Raw genomic sequence first — 20,624 nt, 5'->3', positions numbered from 1 at the left:
TAAATGTAAATATTAACATGACATTTTTTGAGGTTAGCTTTTCTTCTGTAGTACTTTACAAAATAATTTTTGGGATCAGAAACATGCCGACTTACAGTGGGGGCGGCACGGTAGCCGATTGGTTAGCACATGAATAAGGACAATGTAACAAGATCCAACAAGCATATATTCTTGATCCTCTGTGAAAAACGACTATGGCTGCAGTTTTCCGGGTTACGTCCAGTAGTGGTGGAACTCTACTCTTCATTTGTGTCTGTATTAACTCATTCAGTACCAGCCAATTCTGGACCAAGTCTGAAAAGACGTTTAAAAACGTCTTTGGGAGTGAATGAGTTAACAGCTTAGGCCAAGACGGAGGTGCAATGAATACATCATGATTCACAAACGGTGAATCATGTGTACTCTCAGACTCGATTTTGTTGGACCTCAGCGCCGCGGAAGCTGCTTATCTCCTTTTAAAAATCCACAAACGGCACACAAACATGCGGGAGTCAACCAACGGAAGAGACGCACGGAGACGCTTTAACCCTCGCGCGTCAGCGCTTATCACGCCGTTTGTACTCGCACATCAAACGGCGTCACACACCGTTAGGAGGAAGAACCCCGGCGGCATCAATAATGAATACATCGCATCCCATCGGGCGAGTTTTCATGCATTGGGGCCACTGATCTCATTGTTCCGCATAATGCAATGGCGCCTTCATGCAATGGACAATATTGGCTAATCCTCTCCAGCAACAGGCTGTACGACTGCCTGGGGCACGCGAACATGGTGTGTGTGGGAGGGGGGGAGGGGGGCTTGTGTGTGTGGACACGCGTGCGTGTGTGTACATGTGTGTGTGTGTGTGTGTGTTGGTTTTTGGAAAGTGCATGGAAGCCAATCAATCGTATTTTCACCAAAGGACACTTTGGGACAAAATTGGAGCCCAATTGCGAGCTGAAATGAACGGCAGCATGACACAAACACTTGCTAGTCAAGCTTCAAGGCTTCAGTGTGACGCACGTGGGCACACACACGAAAACACGTTCTCTTGTGTGGACCAGGCAAATTGTTACCATGAAGACAAATGTCCCCCACAAGTCAGTGAATTGGTTGTCGCTGGCTAAATTGTGTTCTTGAAGTCTGGTGACCAAAACAATCAAAGAATAAGCAAAGTATATTTCAAGGAAGTAAATAAAGTGATTCCGGATAAATGGACCCGCACGTACATGTGATTTAGCTAGATTTGGGGGGGGGGGTCACAAAAAGCCAAGAAAATGTGAAACACCAAACTGCATCTTTTGATGTAAGCTTAGCTGCTGGAAGTGATGCTGGCTAAATTGACGTGTGCTTGAAGTCTGGTGACATCATCTATGTCCCTGTTTTTTTTTCTTTTTGCATTTAGTGTGGTGGAAAAGCCAAAAGGGATATCCCAACACACGGCCGGAACGTATCTTTAGATACCAGCTGAGCTGCTGTCTTAAATCACGTTGGTTAATTCCTGCTTTCGGCACGTCGGGCGGAAGTCCGGCGATATGAGCTCTCAATTTCTTGACTTATTGAATGAAATGTGTTACAACAGCCAAAAACACGGCCCCAAATGAGCTCTTTTCGATGTGAGCTGAGCTGCTGGTTCACGTGAGCCTCTCTTCATCGAGAGAAGGCGGTAATTCCGGTGACGTCGGCGGACCTCCTCGTGTTGCCAAAAACCCAAATGAAAAAGTAACACAGACGAAGCCGGAAATTGTCCTTTGATGGGAGCTGAGCTGCCGTCAGATAAGATGCTGGCGAAATTGAATCGCCGGTGAGTTCAGGCTGCAGTCTGGTCACGCGTCTGAGGTCATTCTTTTTTTTTTTTTTTGGATGTGGTGCGGCAACAAAGCCAAAGAAAAAGCAAAACGCGCAACCATAAAGTCGCCTCGCATGTACCGCGGCTGGATGTCAGTGTTGAGATTTAATATGCGCGTAGCATGACCGGTAAACACACGATACGGCTATTTTGCTCACCTACTGCTAATAAACACGCACACACACGCTCCCACGTGCGTGCGTGCGTGTGTGTGTGTGTGTGTGTGTGTGCGTGCGTGTGTTTGTGTACACAAGTCATTATTAGAGGTTTAGCGCGCGTGCAGCAGTCAGTCAGGCTCCACTCAGAGGAGTCAGCTTAAGGGCTCATTGCAGCTCCCCCAAGGAGACGCTAAACACCGGCGGCCGCTTAAATCCACCCGCCGTGCCGTCTTAAATATGCAGCGCACACTCGCTTCCATTTTTAATAAGGCTGGGAGCGAAACACGGGGCCGGGGCGGGAGACGAAAAAATAAGAGCGAGGGGATCGACGACAAGGAGAAGGCCGGGTTTGGAGAGCAACAGAGAGGAGGAGAAAATAAGTCTGTTGCATTGATTTCTTGGCATTTTGGCACCGGCCGGCCCTGATTCGCCTGGAAAAGGCGCAGATGTGTCGGAGACGGTTTGGCACGCCCCCCCCCCCCCCCCGCCAAAATTAACCTGAAAAACAGTTTGTTTGTTTTCTTTGTACCTGTACAGTGGTACCTCTACTTACGAAATGAATTGGTCCTAGAAGAAATTTCTTGGCGACAGGCGCTCGAGATTGTTTCCGACGCACGGCGTATTCAGTTGTTGAGCGTGGTCACCTGCGGCTTTGATTTCCGGACTCTGCCGTGCGAGGCCCCGCTTGGGCAGGATAAAGAAGCCCCACCCGCGCATCAAAGCGGCCAACTGGGTGGGGGCAGAATCCACTGCGTTTACCGTGAGAGCCCACGGGGAACCCGATGAGATTTGCGGCCTGTATTTTGGCATGAAAAGATTTATTGGTGGCGTAACCCGGGGCAGGACTTGTGTATGCTTGGCCCTCCAACGGCCCTAAATGGCAGATATTAATGTCAGTTATAAGAGATGGAGGCCCGCCGCAGATATTTAATCAACTCCAATGAACTCCAGCACGCTCTTCCCAGCTACTCCCGTCTCCGCGCATCCAATACACGACGCTCAGCTCCCACCATGAGGCAGTGACCATCAAGTAAAAAATACAAACACAACAAGATTTGGCCCGTGTAAGGCAGGGGTCAGCAACCCAAATATGTCTAGAGCCGCAAAAAAAAATAAAATCCTTACATAAGCCTTATAATAAAGGCAGCGCTTGCTGTATATATGTAGAAATATATTTCCCTCCCCCATCTTTTTCCATTTTCAAACATTTTTGAAAAAGCTCCAGAGAGCCACTAAGGCGGCGCCAAAGAGCCGCATGCGGCTCTTGAGCCGCGGGTTGCCGACCCCCGGTGTAAGGCATTGTCAGCCCGGTACGGTACAACTGTCATGATTTCGCGTGACTTGACACCTAAATACTTGAAGATTGTTTGACGTTGCAAAGTGGTCCAGCACACTCTGAAAATCAATGAGAGCAGTCGACAAAGTCAGCCAAGGTTGCGGTGAGACGGCTTTGTGTTGGAAAGTGACAGTACGTGTCCACTCGCTCAGGCACCAATGACGGCGTGTCTGCGGATCTTTTAAAACGTCTTGTATTTCATTTTCCAAATGTAATTCCTGAACACTTGCCACCTGAATTCATCAAGACTTTTCAACTAGTCTAAGCGCTGTCGTGATGGAAATTAATCCTTTACCACTGCTGGGCGGTACCTGGGCTTGCAATTGGGGACTTAGCCGACTTAATTCAGCTCCTCATGCTGCCACTATTATGTCCCTATGATTAAAAACATTTCAGATTACATAAAGACACAATAGAACAGTACTCAAATGTGCCACGTACAAAGTCAGAATCAGTGTCCGAATCTAATCGCGTGACAAAAACATCAAACGTGTGTAAATAATGTGTCAATAAAATACAGATTTGAGATTGAAGCGCTGCATGGTAGCGGGGAACGCAATTCAACCCACTTAGCAAATAGTGGGACAAAATAAATAGAATGACACCTTGTTTATTTCAAACAACCACGTAGCTTAGCCTTTCAGTCTGCTAGCTTCAAGCTAATTAGCATATACTGTATGTTGCAGTGATACAAACCTTCCAGCAACGTATTGAACCGATCTTTCTCAAATAGTGGCGAGTCCAAGTTGGTCCAAACAAGTTTTGCTCTGTCCAAGCAATGAGAGGACAGAAAATACCCCTCGCTGCCCATCTTTAAACCTCGTCTCAAAACTCATTTGTATTCTTGGGCTTTTGACTCCGCATGATTCAGACTTGATCTTAGTTTTGCTGTTTTTGTGCTTTCTACTATCTACAATATTAATTTATTGCTTTATTGTTGTATATATGATATCTGCTCCAAGTATAGCACTTTGTGTACAGTTTAGTTGAGAGTTGAGACGTCACGGAGAGGAAAAATCTGAAATCCGATTGGTGAAAGGCACAGTCCCGCGGCTAATGGTTTGAGTCACATCGGCCATCGCGATTCATTTTGAAGGCCCTTGGCAGTTTAGATTGACATGGCAGAAGCTGAAATCTGAGTGGGTTTTCTCCGGGTATTCCGGTTTCCTCCCACGTTCCAAAACACACATCCAACAACAGGTTAATGGAACACTAAGTTGTCCGTAGGTGTGATTGTGAGCACAAATGGTTGTTTGTTTTGGCGTGTCCTGCGATTGGCTGGTAACAAGTTGAGGGTGTACCCAAAGACCCTCGTGAACATAAGTGGATGAGAAAATGGATGGGTGGCTATTTTCTCGTGAGAATTTATTGTAGACTTGATTTCCAGCGTAATTGTAGTGTCCCGTTCTTCCATTTTTTATTTTTTTATTTTGAAAATCTGATCACACTTGCCTTGGTGTTCGAGGTGCTTTTGAGCAATATCTGCCACCTAGTGGTGAACACTTTCATTACAACTTAAAACTGCTCAACTGCAGTTAAAAATAAAAATGTTTAAATCCGTTACCGTATTTGAGGGCCACTCCCTCCAAGTGTGGCTTTTTTCCATAGGCTGCCAGTTGGCCACCCGTGTGCATGAGGAAGTAGAATCCGTTGTCAATCATACGCAATACTACTTTTGACTCTCTACACACAACCGATTCCCTCTCATCAACTTTCAAACTGTAGAAAGGGCACGTCTGTTTTCAAGTGGTGGCAGTAAAAGTAAATAGTCTTTTTAAAAGAAATAAATACTTAAGGAGAGGAACCTGAAGAGTCGACTTAAGAACAGTATCCAAGTATTTGTGCATCATTACCTCCCATCACCGAACGAGCTCATTAGTTGATGCTGTCAAGATATTTTCCTTGTGCCGCCCATGCACTTTTTATGCCGTCTTCTAACGTTGCTTTGCCTCCCACGCATCTCTCTCGCGTCGCCATCTCCTCTCCGGTTTCCCTCCTCCAACGCAATGACAAACTGTTGATGCATTCCGCAAAAGTGACACATTTCATTCCTCAGCCTTGTGGATGCAGTGGAATGCCTCTCACGATGTCCGCGGTGCAACCTAAGTCCAAGACTAAATAACGCAGGCGGGCTATCACCCCTCCAATTCATAACCAACACGAACTTGCATTTTACAAGTCTGAAAAAAATAGCCTCAATGTCAGGAAAATTGCTGTAATCGTCACTTTCTTGACATCCTGACACATGTAAACGTGCGAATGGACGAATGACAAATTGAATCAAAAGTCAGCAAGTCTTTGAAATGTTTTTTTTTTCTTCAAAATTGAAGGCCTTGACGCTTACCTCTTGAATTCATGAAAGTTCTTTGACGAGCTGAAGCGCTGCGTGTTTCATCAAGCAATCGCCGTGATGGTGCGAAGAAATGTTGCGCTACGCGTGCCGCCGTTGGCTCCATTTGACACGCAAATTCCTTAAGTTGTTCAAGAGTCAACGCCTCCTGTGCTGCCCTCCAGCCTGCTAATGGAATCGATATGATTTTGTGTTATGAAGTGAATATGCCCAGGAGTGACTTAGACAGTACCTGTGGAGTTAATCCTGGAGAACCCAAGAACCCTTTTCTTCTTTGGAAAATGAGGAATTATACATGAAATGACTGCTATATGTTCACTGAATACCAAAATATATGTTTTTTTCAAAAATGTTATGCTTTAATCCTAATTTACGATTAGGACCAAATTCGACCCTTTGGGATTTAAGGGTAGCGTTTGAGTAGCGAATTTATAGGGGCCAAATTTGACCCCGTGGGTTCTCCAGGATTAAAAAAACATGACACCAAAAATCCACACCAATCTTTGTCGAGTGGAAGCGCTCAAGTGCGGTCCTGAAATCAATGTGATCCTGAGCGCCACCTGTTGTTCATTATGAAGTTTGCAGTGCTACGCGTCGTACTGAATAGGATGGCGCCAGAGGCGTCGCCGGAACTTTTGCAGTGGAGTGGCCAGGCTGAAGCGACACTAAGTAGCAACCGGAAGATGAGATCCACCTTCACGATACGGCGCACGTGGCCGAAAAGTCATTGTTGCGTCATACTATCCGCAGTCAGAGTTTCATCATATACCAACGCGTTCGTAAAACAAGCAGGAAGTGAAAAGTGATCACATTTGCTGACATTTTGCAAGCAATGACTTCTCAGCTAGGTTGGTTGTGAGATAAGGTGTGAAAGTAATAAGCTCGATTAATGTTCAGTACTTTCAATGTTACGAAAGAATCCTTTCATATCCTGCATGCAGCTCACTGGTATCAACACCTAAATTGAATGATTGATTGATGGTCTTTCTAAATTGATGGTGGCAGAGCATCCAAGTCCCTCGCTGTAGCGCGGCCGACCGCATTGACACGTCAGTTTGCCAGAACTAATTGTCTGCGCTCCAAAATCACGTTGATGAACCCCCCCCCCCGAGACATGTGGCCGGTGGGGTGGCTGGAGACCGCAGCACTGCCCCTGAATGGTGTATGTCAACGCGCTCAGGCTCAAAATATTGTACGGGGCTGTCCACGTAGCCTTACAAAGTCTAGAAAAGCACATACGCCCCAGTCTCTGTATTACGCTTGACACCGACGGTCCCGACTGTTTTCTAGTGTGAGCCATCCGTGCCGCGCTCCCGCACGGCAGACTTCCCCCGGCCGCAGCGTGGTTACGCGAAAGAGACGATTACTCATTTATGGCCACACAATGCAGACGTTATTAAGGTTAACCGCCACTTGAGGAGGCGTAACTGTGTGGAAGCATGATACAATAAAACCGAATCAAGACTGCAAGATGACATGTCCGCCAATTGGCCATGACTTGCTTTTGCCGGGGAGTAGACCGCGGCCCTATTACGGCGCAGCATGCCGGCTGTTAGACGGGAGACGCGAGAGAGGACAATGGCGTTGGAGCTCGGCTCAGTGCCGCCTAATGAGGTGAGAGTGCCTTTTAGCCAGAGGTGGGAGGCCAGGTAAACGCAGACGCTACTCCTCACTGTCTACATGGTGCCTGGAGGCTGAGCGGGTAGAAAAACAGGTCTGCAATCTTAGGCACTCAAGCCAGTAATGTCAAACATAAACGGCCCGGAGGCAAGAATTGACCCGTTAGCGGGTCCAATTCAGCATCGCGGCCATTGAACACGCTACCTGAACATTTTCAATGAAATGAACCATTGTTGCTAACTTTGCCCACTGAAATGAAGCACGCAACATAAATGAGCCCTTACCACTTAATTGGCATTGTGAAATTGGCCTTTACTCAGAATATCGAGGCGAAAGGACGCCAACTTTCAGGAGCAAAGTTAGCCGAAAAAATGCTTTGCCGCGTGTGAAAAATGCAGTACTGTGAAACAATATTTTTAAAGTGAGCGAATGAATGAGTGTCACCACCACAAACAAAACGGAACGGGTCCACACAACATATTAACTCGTTCACTCCCAAAGACGTATTTAAACGTCTTTTCAGACTTGGTCCAGAATTGGCTGGTACTGAATGAGTTAATGAACGTGCATTTTGCCGAAACGGTCATGTTACAAGGCCAAATTACTAGTTAAGTCCCTATCCCAATGAGGGGCAAGCATTTCCAACTGTTGGCAAAGGTAAAAAAAAAAAAAAAGTACGCGTTCATGTCAAGGCTCGTCCAGGTTCTTTCAAGGCCGAAAATGTGCGCTAGACATTGTGGAAACGTTCATCTGTGCTTTGCTTGCCGTAAGGGAATTTTTTAAAAAATCACAGAAACTATTGCGACCTTGAACGAACCCTGAAGTGAACGCAACATTCGCTGCCTTCGAAAACACTTGCAATTGTTTGCCGCTCAGTGGAATGGGGGCTTTATGGTTCAAACAAGGAATGCTAAGGAGACCGAGCTACATGCTCCTCGTTGTTATGCTTGATTTCCTTTTGTAACCTTAAAGGCATACTGCAAATTGGTGTTTTGAAGCTTTTATCTTGGCCTAATGCTGTTTGTTCTCCTGCCGAAAAAGAAAAGATACAGTGACAGACAAATGGTCTTGAAGTGGATGCAATTTATGACTGAACGCAATTGAAAGCTGCAATGCTCGATATGTATTTTTTTTTTTCCAGTCCCCAAATACATTAAGCACAGTCGTGTTTGGATGATATTCTAACCTTGGGCCATTGACAGTGTAGATTTCCTTTTGTTTCTTGTTGTGTGTACTAAACTCTACCCGAGTATGCGTCTCGGAGAATGAATCAATCTTCTTCCTTTACGCTCCTCCTGTCATCTTTTATCTTTGGGGCTGTACAGAGAAGTTATGTCTTGTTGTTGTCAGTCAAATCCGATTGCAGACGTATTCTATCATCTGTCTTGCTTTCCGTATCATTTCACAAAGCTAACTGCTGTCATTTAATGTATTCAAAACTATTTCCATAAATGCTATTGAATTCCAAACGCAAGACGTAACAGCATGGCCAGGTATTGCTACTTGGTATTGGTGAATACTCATATGCAAGTACTCATGAAGTAGTGTTGGGGCATCCTAAATTTAACCTTTACCTCAGACTCTGAACACATTGAAATATATTCCGATATTTTCGGACCCGCTTTATCCTCACTGGGGTCTCGGGGGGGGTGCTGGAGTCTATCCCAGCCGTCTTGGGGCAGTAGGCGGGGGACACCCTGAACCGGTTGCCAACCAATCGCAGGCCACACAGAGACGAACAACCATTCGTGCTCACACTCACACCTAGGGACAATTTCAGAGAGTGCTCCATGCATGTTTTTGGAATGTGGGAGGAAACCGGAGTACCCGGAGAAAACCCACGCAGGCCCGGGGCTGGAATTGAATGACCTCTGCAATGTGAGGTCAACGTGCTAACCACTGGACCACCGGGCCACACACACAAAAAAAAAAAAAATATTCTGAGCATAGAAAATCGTGTATGTATTGTAGTGTGTCTACCTGCATGTGCCTTTAAGCGGTGGGCCTGGCGGGATGGGGTGCCATGTGAGTATTAGGGCGTTAGCTGTGGATGACAGCAGCTTCAATATGTGTGTGTATGCGTGTGTGTGTGTGTGTGTGTGTAGGTGTCCTTTGCAAACCTTGAGTGGCTACATTTGACTCATGCCACAGCTCTTCCACTTCCCCCCCCTTCTGCTTACTCTCTTTTTCTGTGCATTTGTTTACGGCCGCGCAAAGTGGACTGTAAATATCGACAGACAGAGGCACTCGGCGACCTTGTGTGTGTGTGTGTGTGTGTGTGTGAGAGAGAAAGAGAGAGAGAGATCCTCCCTTCTCCCAAGGCAACCAAGTGTGCTGATGCACTGTGGCAGTCAACACACTGTCTCCCCAGCAACACACACACACACACACACACACACACACACATCATGTAAAGAGTGTCTCCCCATTACTACCACGCGGCTTAAAAATAAAATAAAATAAAATGATGCTGCCCTCATGTAGGCAAGACAAGGCCAGCTCGGTGTTGTTGGCTGAGTGGATTTAAAAAGCGTGTCATCGCAGCTGATTACGAATGAAATGAAAAGAGCTCAATTTGGCCAGCATCATTAGATCCGGTCTGAGTTTTGATTTTTCTTTTGGCTTTCTGCGGCACAAAAAATAAATAAAGAAAAATGGGAAAAGAAAAAAAACAAAAAAAACACAAAAGGACCCCTGCCATAGATTTCGTAGCTGTGCAGACCTCAGCGTACCTCGCTCGACTTCAGTTCAGCCAGCAACATCTGCTCAGCATTTGAGCCGTGTGTTGCTCTGTTTTAGCTAGCCGCTGGCTCCTCCTCGCTGCTCGAGCCTTGAACTTTGATGTGTATTGAAGACAATTGAGATGCTCCTAACATTACGCCGTGAGAACAACGTCCAGGTCGGTTCCTAAGCGTCGAGGAGCGAGGAATGTTCCGAAATGAGATCCATCCATTGTTACTTGTTCGCGAATCAGAAGAGATGAATATGGCACCCTCAGTTAAAATGATGCTAATATTGACACTGATAACTGAATGCTGAACAAAAGCGAAAATATATATATTTTTTAAACTAGCTAACTAGTTTCTAAGTAGGGTTTCAAACTCGCGTTAGGGTTTCAAATTAGGGCATCAAACCAGAAGAGTACATTGGGTGTCTGGTTAGATGTGTTTTGCTTTTTTTCTTTGTAGTTCCCTGTTTTGCTTTTGTCATAGACAAGTTAGCTTAATGCTAACAAACAATGTAAAACACCATGGACGAGTTTTACCCTTGAAACAGAAATGGCAGCACAACATGTGCAGGCGAATCAAAAATGCCTGCGAGTGTATATTCTTTATCCTCTGCAAAGAACTACTATTACTGTAGCTTACTCAGGAGCTGTGACCGCCCTCTGTTGGCCAAACTGCGCACACCAGATGGAAGGAACAGCACAATGTGCGTGGATGGACAGGAACCTTTTTCCTATTCAAAATCTTTTTCTTTACGCGTTCAACAAGGGCTGCTAAGATGAAACGAGAGGCGGAGTCAGTAGACTCACAGCAGTACAACTTGGCCGTTGTCCCTCTACTTTTGTCTCAAGTCAAAATGTCAAAAACGTGAGGCGAGTGCAACTATCTGCACTGCAGCACATGCATTGATTGTGAATAATTTAAGAGCGTGCGCCGTTGTCGACGCGGCGGCTCGCGAGATCCTCCGCTCGCTTCGCGTATTCTGTTTTTTCTTCACGCTCCGCACCCAAACTGCTGCTTTTCCGTGCGGCCGATTATTCCGCATTCTTCGCACCGCGGCCCAGCTCAGCATCAATAGATTTGCAAAGGGTTGTGCCCAGTTAACCTCCCAAATCCAAAGGCTAGGATTTCTCTTAGTGAGCAATGAGATTACACGCGCTGTTCTTTGACTTAATCTCCTTCAGAGGCCATCAATTTATTCTGTCCTAATCTCATCTCCAGGCGCTGCGCTGGTCGCGTGATCGCCTCTCACTCACTATGGGAAAGAAGATCCCAGGGACGTTTTTGTGTCTGGGTACGGTTTTCAAGCCGTTGTAGTTCCTTGGAATGAATTGAGGTGCGATTTGCCAGAGGAGTTTCATTTGAAAAGAAAGTGAGAATGGGAAAAGTGTCCTTTAAATAAGGCTAAAGCTACACAAAAAAAAAAAACGGCCGCTTTGAATCCTACCGACAAAAAGTCTCATTTTTAATCTCACTTTTACCTTAACAGGAGTATGCCGAGGCAGGGGTTGTTTCAAGTCTTGCATAAAAAAAATTGCTATTCAAGGACAAACCAACACGAAGTGCAATTAAGTGGGTTTTTTTTTCAAAATCAACTCGCACAAAATCTTTGTCCTGCAAGTCATTACAAATTTGCAAAAGGGCCCACTCACGTTGTAGTGGGGGTGGGGGGGCGGCAGTATATCACACTTGCAGGTGCATTGAAGCCATTTTTGCCATCTAGTGGTCAATGGCGATAGTACAACTTAAAACTACACGGTGGAGCCCCCCCATTCACGAGGACAGAGGACCCGGTCGCCCCGCAAACAGCAGAAATCTCCGTATAATTGGTGCCTGTAGAGGTGCATTGGGGGAAAAAATGAACCCCCCCCCAAAAAAAAAAAAATCGACAAAAAATTTTAAAAACCCTGATTAATCAGCAATATACATTTGGATGAATCACCCTTGATGTCCACGCTGTCATCGAACGTGAGACTTTATTTATATTTCAGGCTGACGTGCTTTAAAAAGAACGCCTGGTTTATAGTGGGGAGAAAATATGAACAATTTTATGCGCAGCAGTTTTGGGAGGATGACATATTTGAAGGAATTTTTAAGAGTTAAAAAAAACAGCCCCCCACCCCTCCCACACTAAAAAAATAAAACTCCGTCATGTCTCTTTGCGAAAAGTTTACTTGGATGTACATATCTGAAGAAAAAGGAGGAGATTTTGAAAGGGAATAGCAAATCAAGCAAGTGTTTGCTCCATCTTGCACATTAATGGTGTTGGTGATGATCAAACGGCGCGGGTGTATATAATTAAACAGACGCTGCTCGTCTTCTTGACGAGCGTGCTGTGCAGAGAGTAACCCGGGGAAGGGATTTACACGAAGCCGGACAATCCCAAAGCGTCACCGCCACGTGGCCTTTCCGGCCCCGTCCCAGAGGTCACCCGAGGCTTTCGGAGAATTGTTTTGGTTTTGGTTTTTTTGCCCGACTGTCCCTTTTAAAAAGTCAAGCCAACCCATTAGGAATTGATCTTGGCTACAGTGGGATTGTTTGGGGGGGGGGGGGTCCTCTCCCCATCAAGCACCTAATCTCTTAAGCCAAAAGCAGCCACATTATCTGGCGAAAAGTTTTTTTGCGATGGATGCGCGGCGAGTGTGAAAGGAATGGCAATTTCGGAGTGCAAACTTTTTTTGTATGTGTGGAGGAGGTCAGGGAGGGTAATAAAAACAGGCTTATCTCCACTTGTTAGGCACGGCAGATAAGAAATGCACGGGGAGACGGCGCAGATTTGCGCCGATGTATTACTCCACCAAAACAGGCAAAATCCCAAATTATAGCAGCATTTGGGGAGGGGGGGGATGGGGGGGGGTGGGTTATCCAAGGGCTGTACAGGCTAGCCGGGCATGTTTATCGTTGTCCTGCCCAGGAGTCGCGGGATCGAGAAAGAACGGAAGATTTTTGGTCTTGCCACTTCCTGACGTTCATGCTTTGGTGTGTGCGAGCAGTCAAGGCAAGCGGACAAGCAGCTGTGCAGGGGGGAGAGGGGGGGGGGGGGGGGGTAGGGGGGAGGGAGATCCCTCTGTGCTTATCTGGAGCCAGCCTCTTAATCACAGCCTTCATTTGGCTTGCCTCTGCGTCTGCATCAGCTCTCTCACACATACACACACACACACTTTTTTGTTCTCCAGAACTCTACTCCACTCCGCGGACCCCCGTCGGCTCCCCTCCACTCATCTGCCAACGAGTCCCTCTCTGGCTGAGTGTTTCATCCTCGCTCGAACTTTGAGGTCATCCAACAAGAGTGTCCACTGTCGTCGTTTAGCAAATAAAAAGTACAAAGTGGAAAAGTCATAATTTGTCGCTCATTTCACAGCGGCCTTCGACGTTTGAGTCATCGAGTGCTTTGGTGTGGGAAGACTTTTAGTCATCCAGGTCACGGTGATCTCAACATGTTGAACTGCAGGTACAGGAAGTGAGTCATTTGTCGTTGGGTCGATTAGCCCCATTGGATGGTTGCTTCGTGGTTCAGTCTTGGTCTGATTCTTTGGTCGGTTGGCTGACCAAGCTGGTCAGTTGATTTTGCCGGTGAAGCGGTTGATATGTTGTTCGTTTGGTGTGTTGGTTTGTCAACCGGTCACACGGTGCGGTGTGTATGTACCTCTTGTGTGAAATCCACATTAAATAACTTCTATGCAACCAGTTATCGGATCAAGAAATCCTGAGAGAGAGAGAGAGAGAGAGAGGGGAGTGGGGGTTGGGGGGGGGAGGGCATGACCTCCTGGAACGCCGGAGGTAGTAATAAACATTGATGTATTGCTTGACATCCAAACGTCAAACAACCTGGCAGCATTTTCAACTCGCTCAAGTGGATCTGCGTTCGTTTGCGACACTTGCAGCCAAGCATCCATCCTCATCTCCTCTTCCTTTAATACTCCATCTTCCCCACGACCACCACTAGCTCCTCTGGGCCCCGTGGGAAGCGCGAGAGAGTGTATGGTTGAGTGACGGGTCAGGGCGTCGAGGACGGATGGGAAGGTATACATGTGTAACTAACAGGCCGCTCCTCACATTGATCCGCCCAGAGGAGCACCGCTGACCTTTTCACTTGTTCGCTTGGAATGTGAACTTTGTCCACACAAACAACACGACTTGATTCTGTCTGGAGTGCTGCTGCATTCTCCCTCTTCTGGGTTTTTTTTTCCCCGCTACCTATTAAATATGCATGCACGCATGCGTGTGCGACGGGGCAGGGTTTGTTGCGCAAGATTGTGAAAGGGGGCTCTCGTCCGAGCCGCACGTTTGTGTCGACGTCGGAGCCGGCGGCCGTGATGCAATACAACAGGCGCTTCGTGTTATGCAAATCATCGCTTGCCATTGAAAACAACAGAAATGCCGCTCATCCGTTCCGGCCTTCCCCCAAGAATTCATTTTGTCTTGTTTTATTTTCATTAGAAAAATGCTCTCTGTAATATTTGACTTTGTGAAAACATGCACGAATGCGTGTGTGCGCGCGCGCGCATGTAATACAGACATCTGTGAAAATGACTAACATTACAGCGTCTTACTGAGTGACTTAAAGTAGCAGTCGTAGAAGAATCGTTGTTTATGTTTTGTTTTGTTTTGTTTTGGTCTGCATGGCTCCACATCTTGGCCTCCTGGTGGCCAAGATGGCCACACCAGAAGGAGCAGCGCAATTAATTGGAAGGCGGCACTAAATCATGACAAATGTTTGAATGAAGTACAATCCTAAAAATCCATGACAAGCGTTTCTGTTGTCTTTTGGGGAGGGATACTGCAACGGATGCAATCAATTTCTATTCATTTCAAGGAAAACACACACCGCGGCCTCACGTGATCTGTTTATCCAAACCTCCAAAGTTTTGAATTCTTTCGAGGCATCATTGCGAAGAATCCACCTGACAGGCATGGAAGGATGTGAGGATACAATATGTTGCGATTGGGGAAAAAAAAATAAACAATTCTAGATTTATGAGTCATGAATTCATTTCAGCTCAGCCAGCGGCGTCTCCTGGCATTTCCAGATACATAATTCCATACGGTATTTCTGAGGGGAATTGCAGTTTGTAGTTACCGTGTAATGGGGGTGCATGCAGGAAGTGTATATCCAGGTATGCCCACACACACGCGCACACACACACACACACACACACACAAAGTGCAATGCGTTGTTATTAAGTAGGAACGAGCGGAGGGCGCACCCGGTTCACGTTGACATGTTGTAAATTGGCCTTGGTCGTGCTCCCTCGCCTCCAGGATTCCCTGGCAGAGGTTATCAAAGAGGCGGGAGCGCTTCTCAGCGTCCCTCTCACTGAGCCGCACAATGACACTGCGGGCCGGATAATGACTGTTGAGATAAAGAGCCGGCCACAAAGTCGGTTCAAAATGGGTGAAAAGCATATCAGGAGCCAAAATGGTGGATGGTGGTTTTCCGTATTGGGGTGAAAAAAAAAAGGCAATTGTTGCAATGAGGCGCAATCACACTGAAATCCAAAAGCAAACCCTTCACAGTAAGCGATTGGGCTGTATTTTAAGGAGGCGCAGCACCGCCATGTGGACGGTGGCCGACACTACATTCGATGACGGCAACAAAAACACCGCTTCGTTGAAATGATTGTTTTTGCCCTTACAATGCAAAATACAAATCTTTTCAATCGAAACATAGACCGACAGACACTTAAGACAGAAGGACCACGTATCTTTTTAATCGTTTATTTTATTTTATTTTCACTCTTTGTATACAGTCTTAGTGTATGTAATCAGACGTGGTACTTTTACTTTTCACCATTTCATAAATCAGATTTTTTTTAAAAAGGCCATTAATTGCATTTTCATTTTTGTTATTGTGAAGAAATACTTTTTTTTTCCTAAATCAGATTACATTGCGTTAATATCTTCTTAAAGCTTGACAACGAATGTGGTTTATCAACATCCTATTGAGTGTAGTCGTCAGTGTTCTTTGATCTAAGGTGTAAATAAATAAATCACATTTGTTCTATGCTGCATAATATTATGCATTTAATCGAATTGATTAAGCCTGTCAGTCTCGCAATGGGGACATTTGGGATATGTGCTTCTGATGATACAGTATGAACACACGTGATGTTGTTTTTCCCCACCAAGATATGTAAATATGTGTTTTGCATGACAGTAAATGAGACCGTACAAAAAAAAAATTCTGTTCATTGAATCATTGAAGTGCACAAATCTAGTATTTTAGGAGCAACGCACCTGAAGACACTTCTGAATGTGTGCAAAAAAAATGCCTTGAGTAGAAGACGTGTATGGTAAGAAGAGAAAGGAAATTAGACAAGCACAAAAAGTCGAAACCATGTCCTATCCAATTAGCAGGAACACAGTTTGCACCAGTCAAGTCATCATCAAGTCTTCTCTGCCCTTTAATCGCTTCCTCATTTGCATAATCCCCCAGGGAAGAATGCCGCCTAATGACATCACTCTGTCAACGTCGATATTCATTGCATGTGTGTCTGTGTGTGTGTGTGTGTGTAGGGGGGGGGGGGGTTGAGAACACTTGTACTTTTAGTGGAACCAAATGCAGGCTGAGAGTCTTTACGATCGATTTTTTTTTTTTAATAAGGGCACCCTTATTAAGCGATTCTTGAGAACTAGGCTTGTAATGACATTTGATAGTTCATAAGCGTGTGTAAATGGCTTACTTAACAACAAGCAGCACTTTGGCAATTAGTGAACAATTCATCTAAATAAATGAGGCTTCAGGCTGTTTAATTAGAGTTGCCTAACATAAAACGAAGAGAATTGCACCTTGTGTACTTAAAACAACCTAATAACACTGCCTTAAGGACGGCCCGCTTGCTTAATGTGAATGCTGGAACGGAAAATGGCAATTGACATGCTCGCAGTTCGCGTCGGCCGGGGTTCACTTGCACACAAACGGTGGAGAAACACGGGTAGCTGGATCGCATACTGTATCGATAATCGCAGGCATATATTCTTTATCTTCCATGACTTGATCCTCAATCTTTCTACGCGCAATACCACCTCAAAAAATATTTGACTCTCAAGTGCTACCATCATGACGAACAAGATATTACAATAGCGCCGTGGACCTGTGCACTGAAAACGAGGTTGTGGTTTTATTTCAACAAAGTACATTTCAATAATAATGCACAAACTGTAATTAAAAAGGAGCTGAATGAACGATTCTCTGTTCTTCCTCAGGCACACGCCTTCCCGAGAAAGGCGCCACCACGGGCAGCATCATCGGCGCCATCATCGGCGTCATCCTCATCGTGGCCATCATCGGCACGGCCGTCGCCATGTACCGCAAACATCGCGCCGGCAAACTCAACGGAGAGTGAGTGTTGGGTGTCATGCCTCGCTCCCACTTTTTGTGAGCCGCTTGGGGCGGGGGAAAAATAAAAATTTAAAAAAAACTATTCGTGTTTTGCAGCGGCCCGCCCAAGCACAAGCCCCCGCCGCCCAAGAAGAAAAACAACACCGCTATTCGGCCAGTGAGTCTTTCTTGCATGTTCCCTCGAGGGATTGTAATGAGTGTAACACATGAAAATGTCATTCAAAAATGAGATGGAGGAGCATTGTGTTGTCATATGTTTCAAAGGTGACTCTGTGTGTGTGTGTGTGTGTGTGTGTGTGTGTGTGTGTGTGTGCAGCAGGTGACCACCAATAACGCCCCAGCTGCCGAGGAGCGCCTCCTACATGAGCAATACTACAGAACTCAGGATGCAGAGCCAGTCACAGTGAGAATAACACACGCAAGCCAAAACAACTCCAAGACTCTGCACACTCGGATGCCAAAAGCCTGACGCAGTTCCTCCTGATCCATTATTAACCAAACAGGTTTACTCAAATGTGCTTTTGGAACTGGCAAAATATTTCGAGAGAAGAAATACTTTGCTCGGAAATGTTGACCACCTCAACGTGAAAACCAGTTGGTCGCTCATTGCCATGTGTCATTTTATTTTCTCTTCCGTGTTCATCATTCTTCTTTCACCAAGCAGAAGTATGTCTGTTGTATTTATCTGCCATGACGCCACTAAATCGATTGAATTTTCAGTAAGATATTTAATAGCCAACATTTTTAATGGCTGCGGCCCTCATCCGCCTTCATTCCATGTTCCTGCTTCATGGTCTCGCTATTTTGCTGTTTTTTTTTTCTTTTGCATGTTTACAATTTATAACCATTTTGTTTTGCTTCCCGTTTTTTGGGGTGCAGTTTCACTGTTGACCAGTAGATGGTGGCAGACTATAATTCCCCATGGTGTAACTGACAGATGAAGATGAAGAATGAAAAGCAAAAGCCCACATCCTCTTGAATCCTGCTTTTTACCCCCGCAGAAATATGTGTGTCAATGTGTCACAGGACCTGGATGCTTCAAATGGCAACGAGGTCGACGACAACGGCGGCGGCGAGGGGGCGCGGGTGCACTACTACGCTGCCGCGCCCTCCGGGTGGGACGACCCTGGCAACGGCGAAGCGCCGCCGTTCTACGAGCGCAGCCGGAACGAGTCCCAGGAGTACCGTCAGGATGCCGACGTCAGCCGGGGGGACAGCTTTGTGTCTTCTGCCATGTTTGTGTAAGCAGACGTGCCACTGTACAGAAATGTGTGTCTGTTTGTGAGTTGAGAATGTGAACTTCCTGAAAAATGTTGTTGTTGATGTTGTCAATGTCAGCATTTTGAGCCAGCAAAAGTACAAAATCAAGTTTTTCAGGCGAATGTTGGGGATTTTCAACTGTAGATTTTATCATGGATTCATGTTACATCCAATTGGATGAAACAAATGGAGATGGTCATTGGTATCTGTTACTTTTTTTTTTTGAAGTACTTTCGTTTAACTGCCGTTATAATGACACAGACAACAGGGTAAATCAGGATTACGGCATTGAAATCTGACACAATCTCCACCTCTGTAGTGAAGGATTAGTTCCCTCTAAAGTTAGCAAAGCCCGCTACTCTCCTGATTAAACGGGTCAATCATTTTAAAGTCCCTCCTCACCCGCTCTTTGTAGTATTTTTAGTGCATGTGTTGATGTTGTGAAATCATCATTTATTTTTAAGAAAAATCTCCTATTGATTTTTCCAGAGCTTATGTCGATTCAATAAATGTTTTAGTTTTTTTTAAAACACTGTGCCATGATTTTTTTTTGTCCCGAAAAATTGCAATGCTTTAATATTTGATGTATTTTATTTTGCTCACTAGTGGTAAATTCAGTGACCACGCGCGCGCGCGTGTGTGTGCGCGCGCGCGCGTGTGTGTGTGTGTGTGTGTGTGTGTGTGTGTGTGTGTGTGTGTGTGTGTGTGTGTATGTGTGTGTGTGTGTGTGTGTGTGTGTGTGTGTGTGTGTGTGTGTGTGTGTGTGACAGACGCATGGGACAATTAGAAAAATACGGTCCAAACACGCCCCTTATTACAGTACAGTACTTCAATACCGGAAGCAACATTTGATTCTCAATTAAAGGACGATTCCGTATTTCACGGGACGGGTGGCAATCTTAAAATAACTTGTTCGTTACCAGGTCTTTACTGTCAAAGAAAGTTCGATCAGGAATTTGACGTTGTCTGGTTTGAGGGGATTCATTATCTTGTGTTTAGCAGTTAAACACAGTTTAAACATGCTGTGGTCCAACCCTTGATCAAGAAACCTGGTCTTGATCCAGATGTGCTGTCAAGTTTCAGGCCCATTTCCAAACTGCCTTTCATTTCCAAAATTCTGGAAAAAGTGGTGCACATGCAGTTGAAATTTTTCTTGGATGAACATAACATCTTGGAGGTCTTCCAGTCAGGTTTCAAGACGATGCATAGCACGGAGTCAGCCCTGTTACGCGTTTCTAATGACATCCTCCTGGCAAATGACTCTGGAGACCACGTGTGATTAGTTTTATTGGACTTAACTGCAGCATTTGATACAGTGGATCACAGTATTCTGCTGACTCGTTTGCAGCACTTGGTGGGCATTGGTGGCAGTGCTCTTGAGCGGTTTAGGTCCTATTTAGCTGACAGAACCTTCTGTGTCAGCCTTGGCTGCTCTGAGTCACGCACTGCTCCCCTGTCATGTGGTGTTCCACAGGGCTCAATTCTGGGGCCTCTGCTGTTCTCGCTGTATCTGCTCCCATTGGGTTCCATCTTAAGGAAACATGGTATTCCCTTCCACTGCTATGCAGATGACTGCCAGATCTATGTCCCACTGAGCAAGAAAGACGCCTTCTCATTAAGACCACTCCTATCCTGTCTGGAAGAAATCAAAACCTGGATGGCACAAAATTTCTTGAGATTCAATGAAAAGAAGACAGAGGTGATATTGTTTGGTCCCAGTGGCCCTTGTACATTCCATCCTGTAGACTTGGGCCCCCTGTCTCCTTATCTTAAGTCAACAGTCTCAAACTTGTGCCTTAAACTGGACAGTGATTTCAAACTCGATCGGCAAATTGGTGCCGTTGTTAAATCCAGCTTCTTTCACCTTAGACAGCTGGCCAAAATAAAACCTCTCCTCTCACATGAACACTTTGAGACAGTAATTCATGCCTTTGTCACATCCCGGCTCGATTACTGCAATGCCCTTTACTTTGGAGTCAGCCAGTCCTCCATTAAGCGCCTTC

General features: G+C 45.7%; 1 protein-coding gene across 2 annotated transcripts in view; it reads left to right on the top strand.

Annotated features, from left to right (window-relative positions):
* The window catches only part of LOC147204229 (nectin-2), a 103,774-nt gene extending 84,623 nt beyond the window's left edge, over positions 1–19,151 (top strand). The window contains exons 7-10 of one of the 2 annotated variants that reach the window (XM_086112838.1): positions 17,226–17,361; positions 17,458–17,518; positions 17,681–17,764; positions 18,388–19,151. In XM_086112838.1, coding sequence (XP_085968964.1) covers positions 17,226–17,361; positions 17,458–17,518; positions 17,681–17,764; positions 18,388–18,606 — 500 coding nt within the window. In that variant the 3' untranslated portion in view covers positions 18,607–19,151. Of the gene's footprint in view, positions 1–17,225; positions 17,362–17,457; positions 17,519–17,677; positions 17,765–18,387 lie in introns of both variants that reach the window. The other variant, XM_086112837.1, reaches the window with a different exon arrangement.
* The last annotated feature ends 1,473 nt before the right edge of the window (positions 19,152–20,624 follow it).

Source organism: Hippocampus guttulatus, chromosome 6, assembly GCF_054856545.1.
Source record: "Hippocampus guttulatus isolate MCC_2025c chromosome 6, RoL_Hgut_1.0, whole genome shotgun sequence".
NCBI classification, from domain to species: domain Eukaryota; kingdom Metazoa; phylum Chordata; class Actinopteri; order Syngnathiformes; family Syngnathidae; genus Hippocampus; species Hippocampus guttulatus.
Note: the sequence above shows the minus strand (reverse complement) of the source record. Positions and strands in the feature narration are given on the sequence as shown.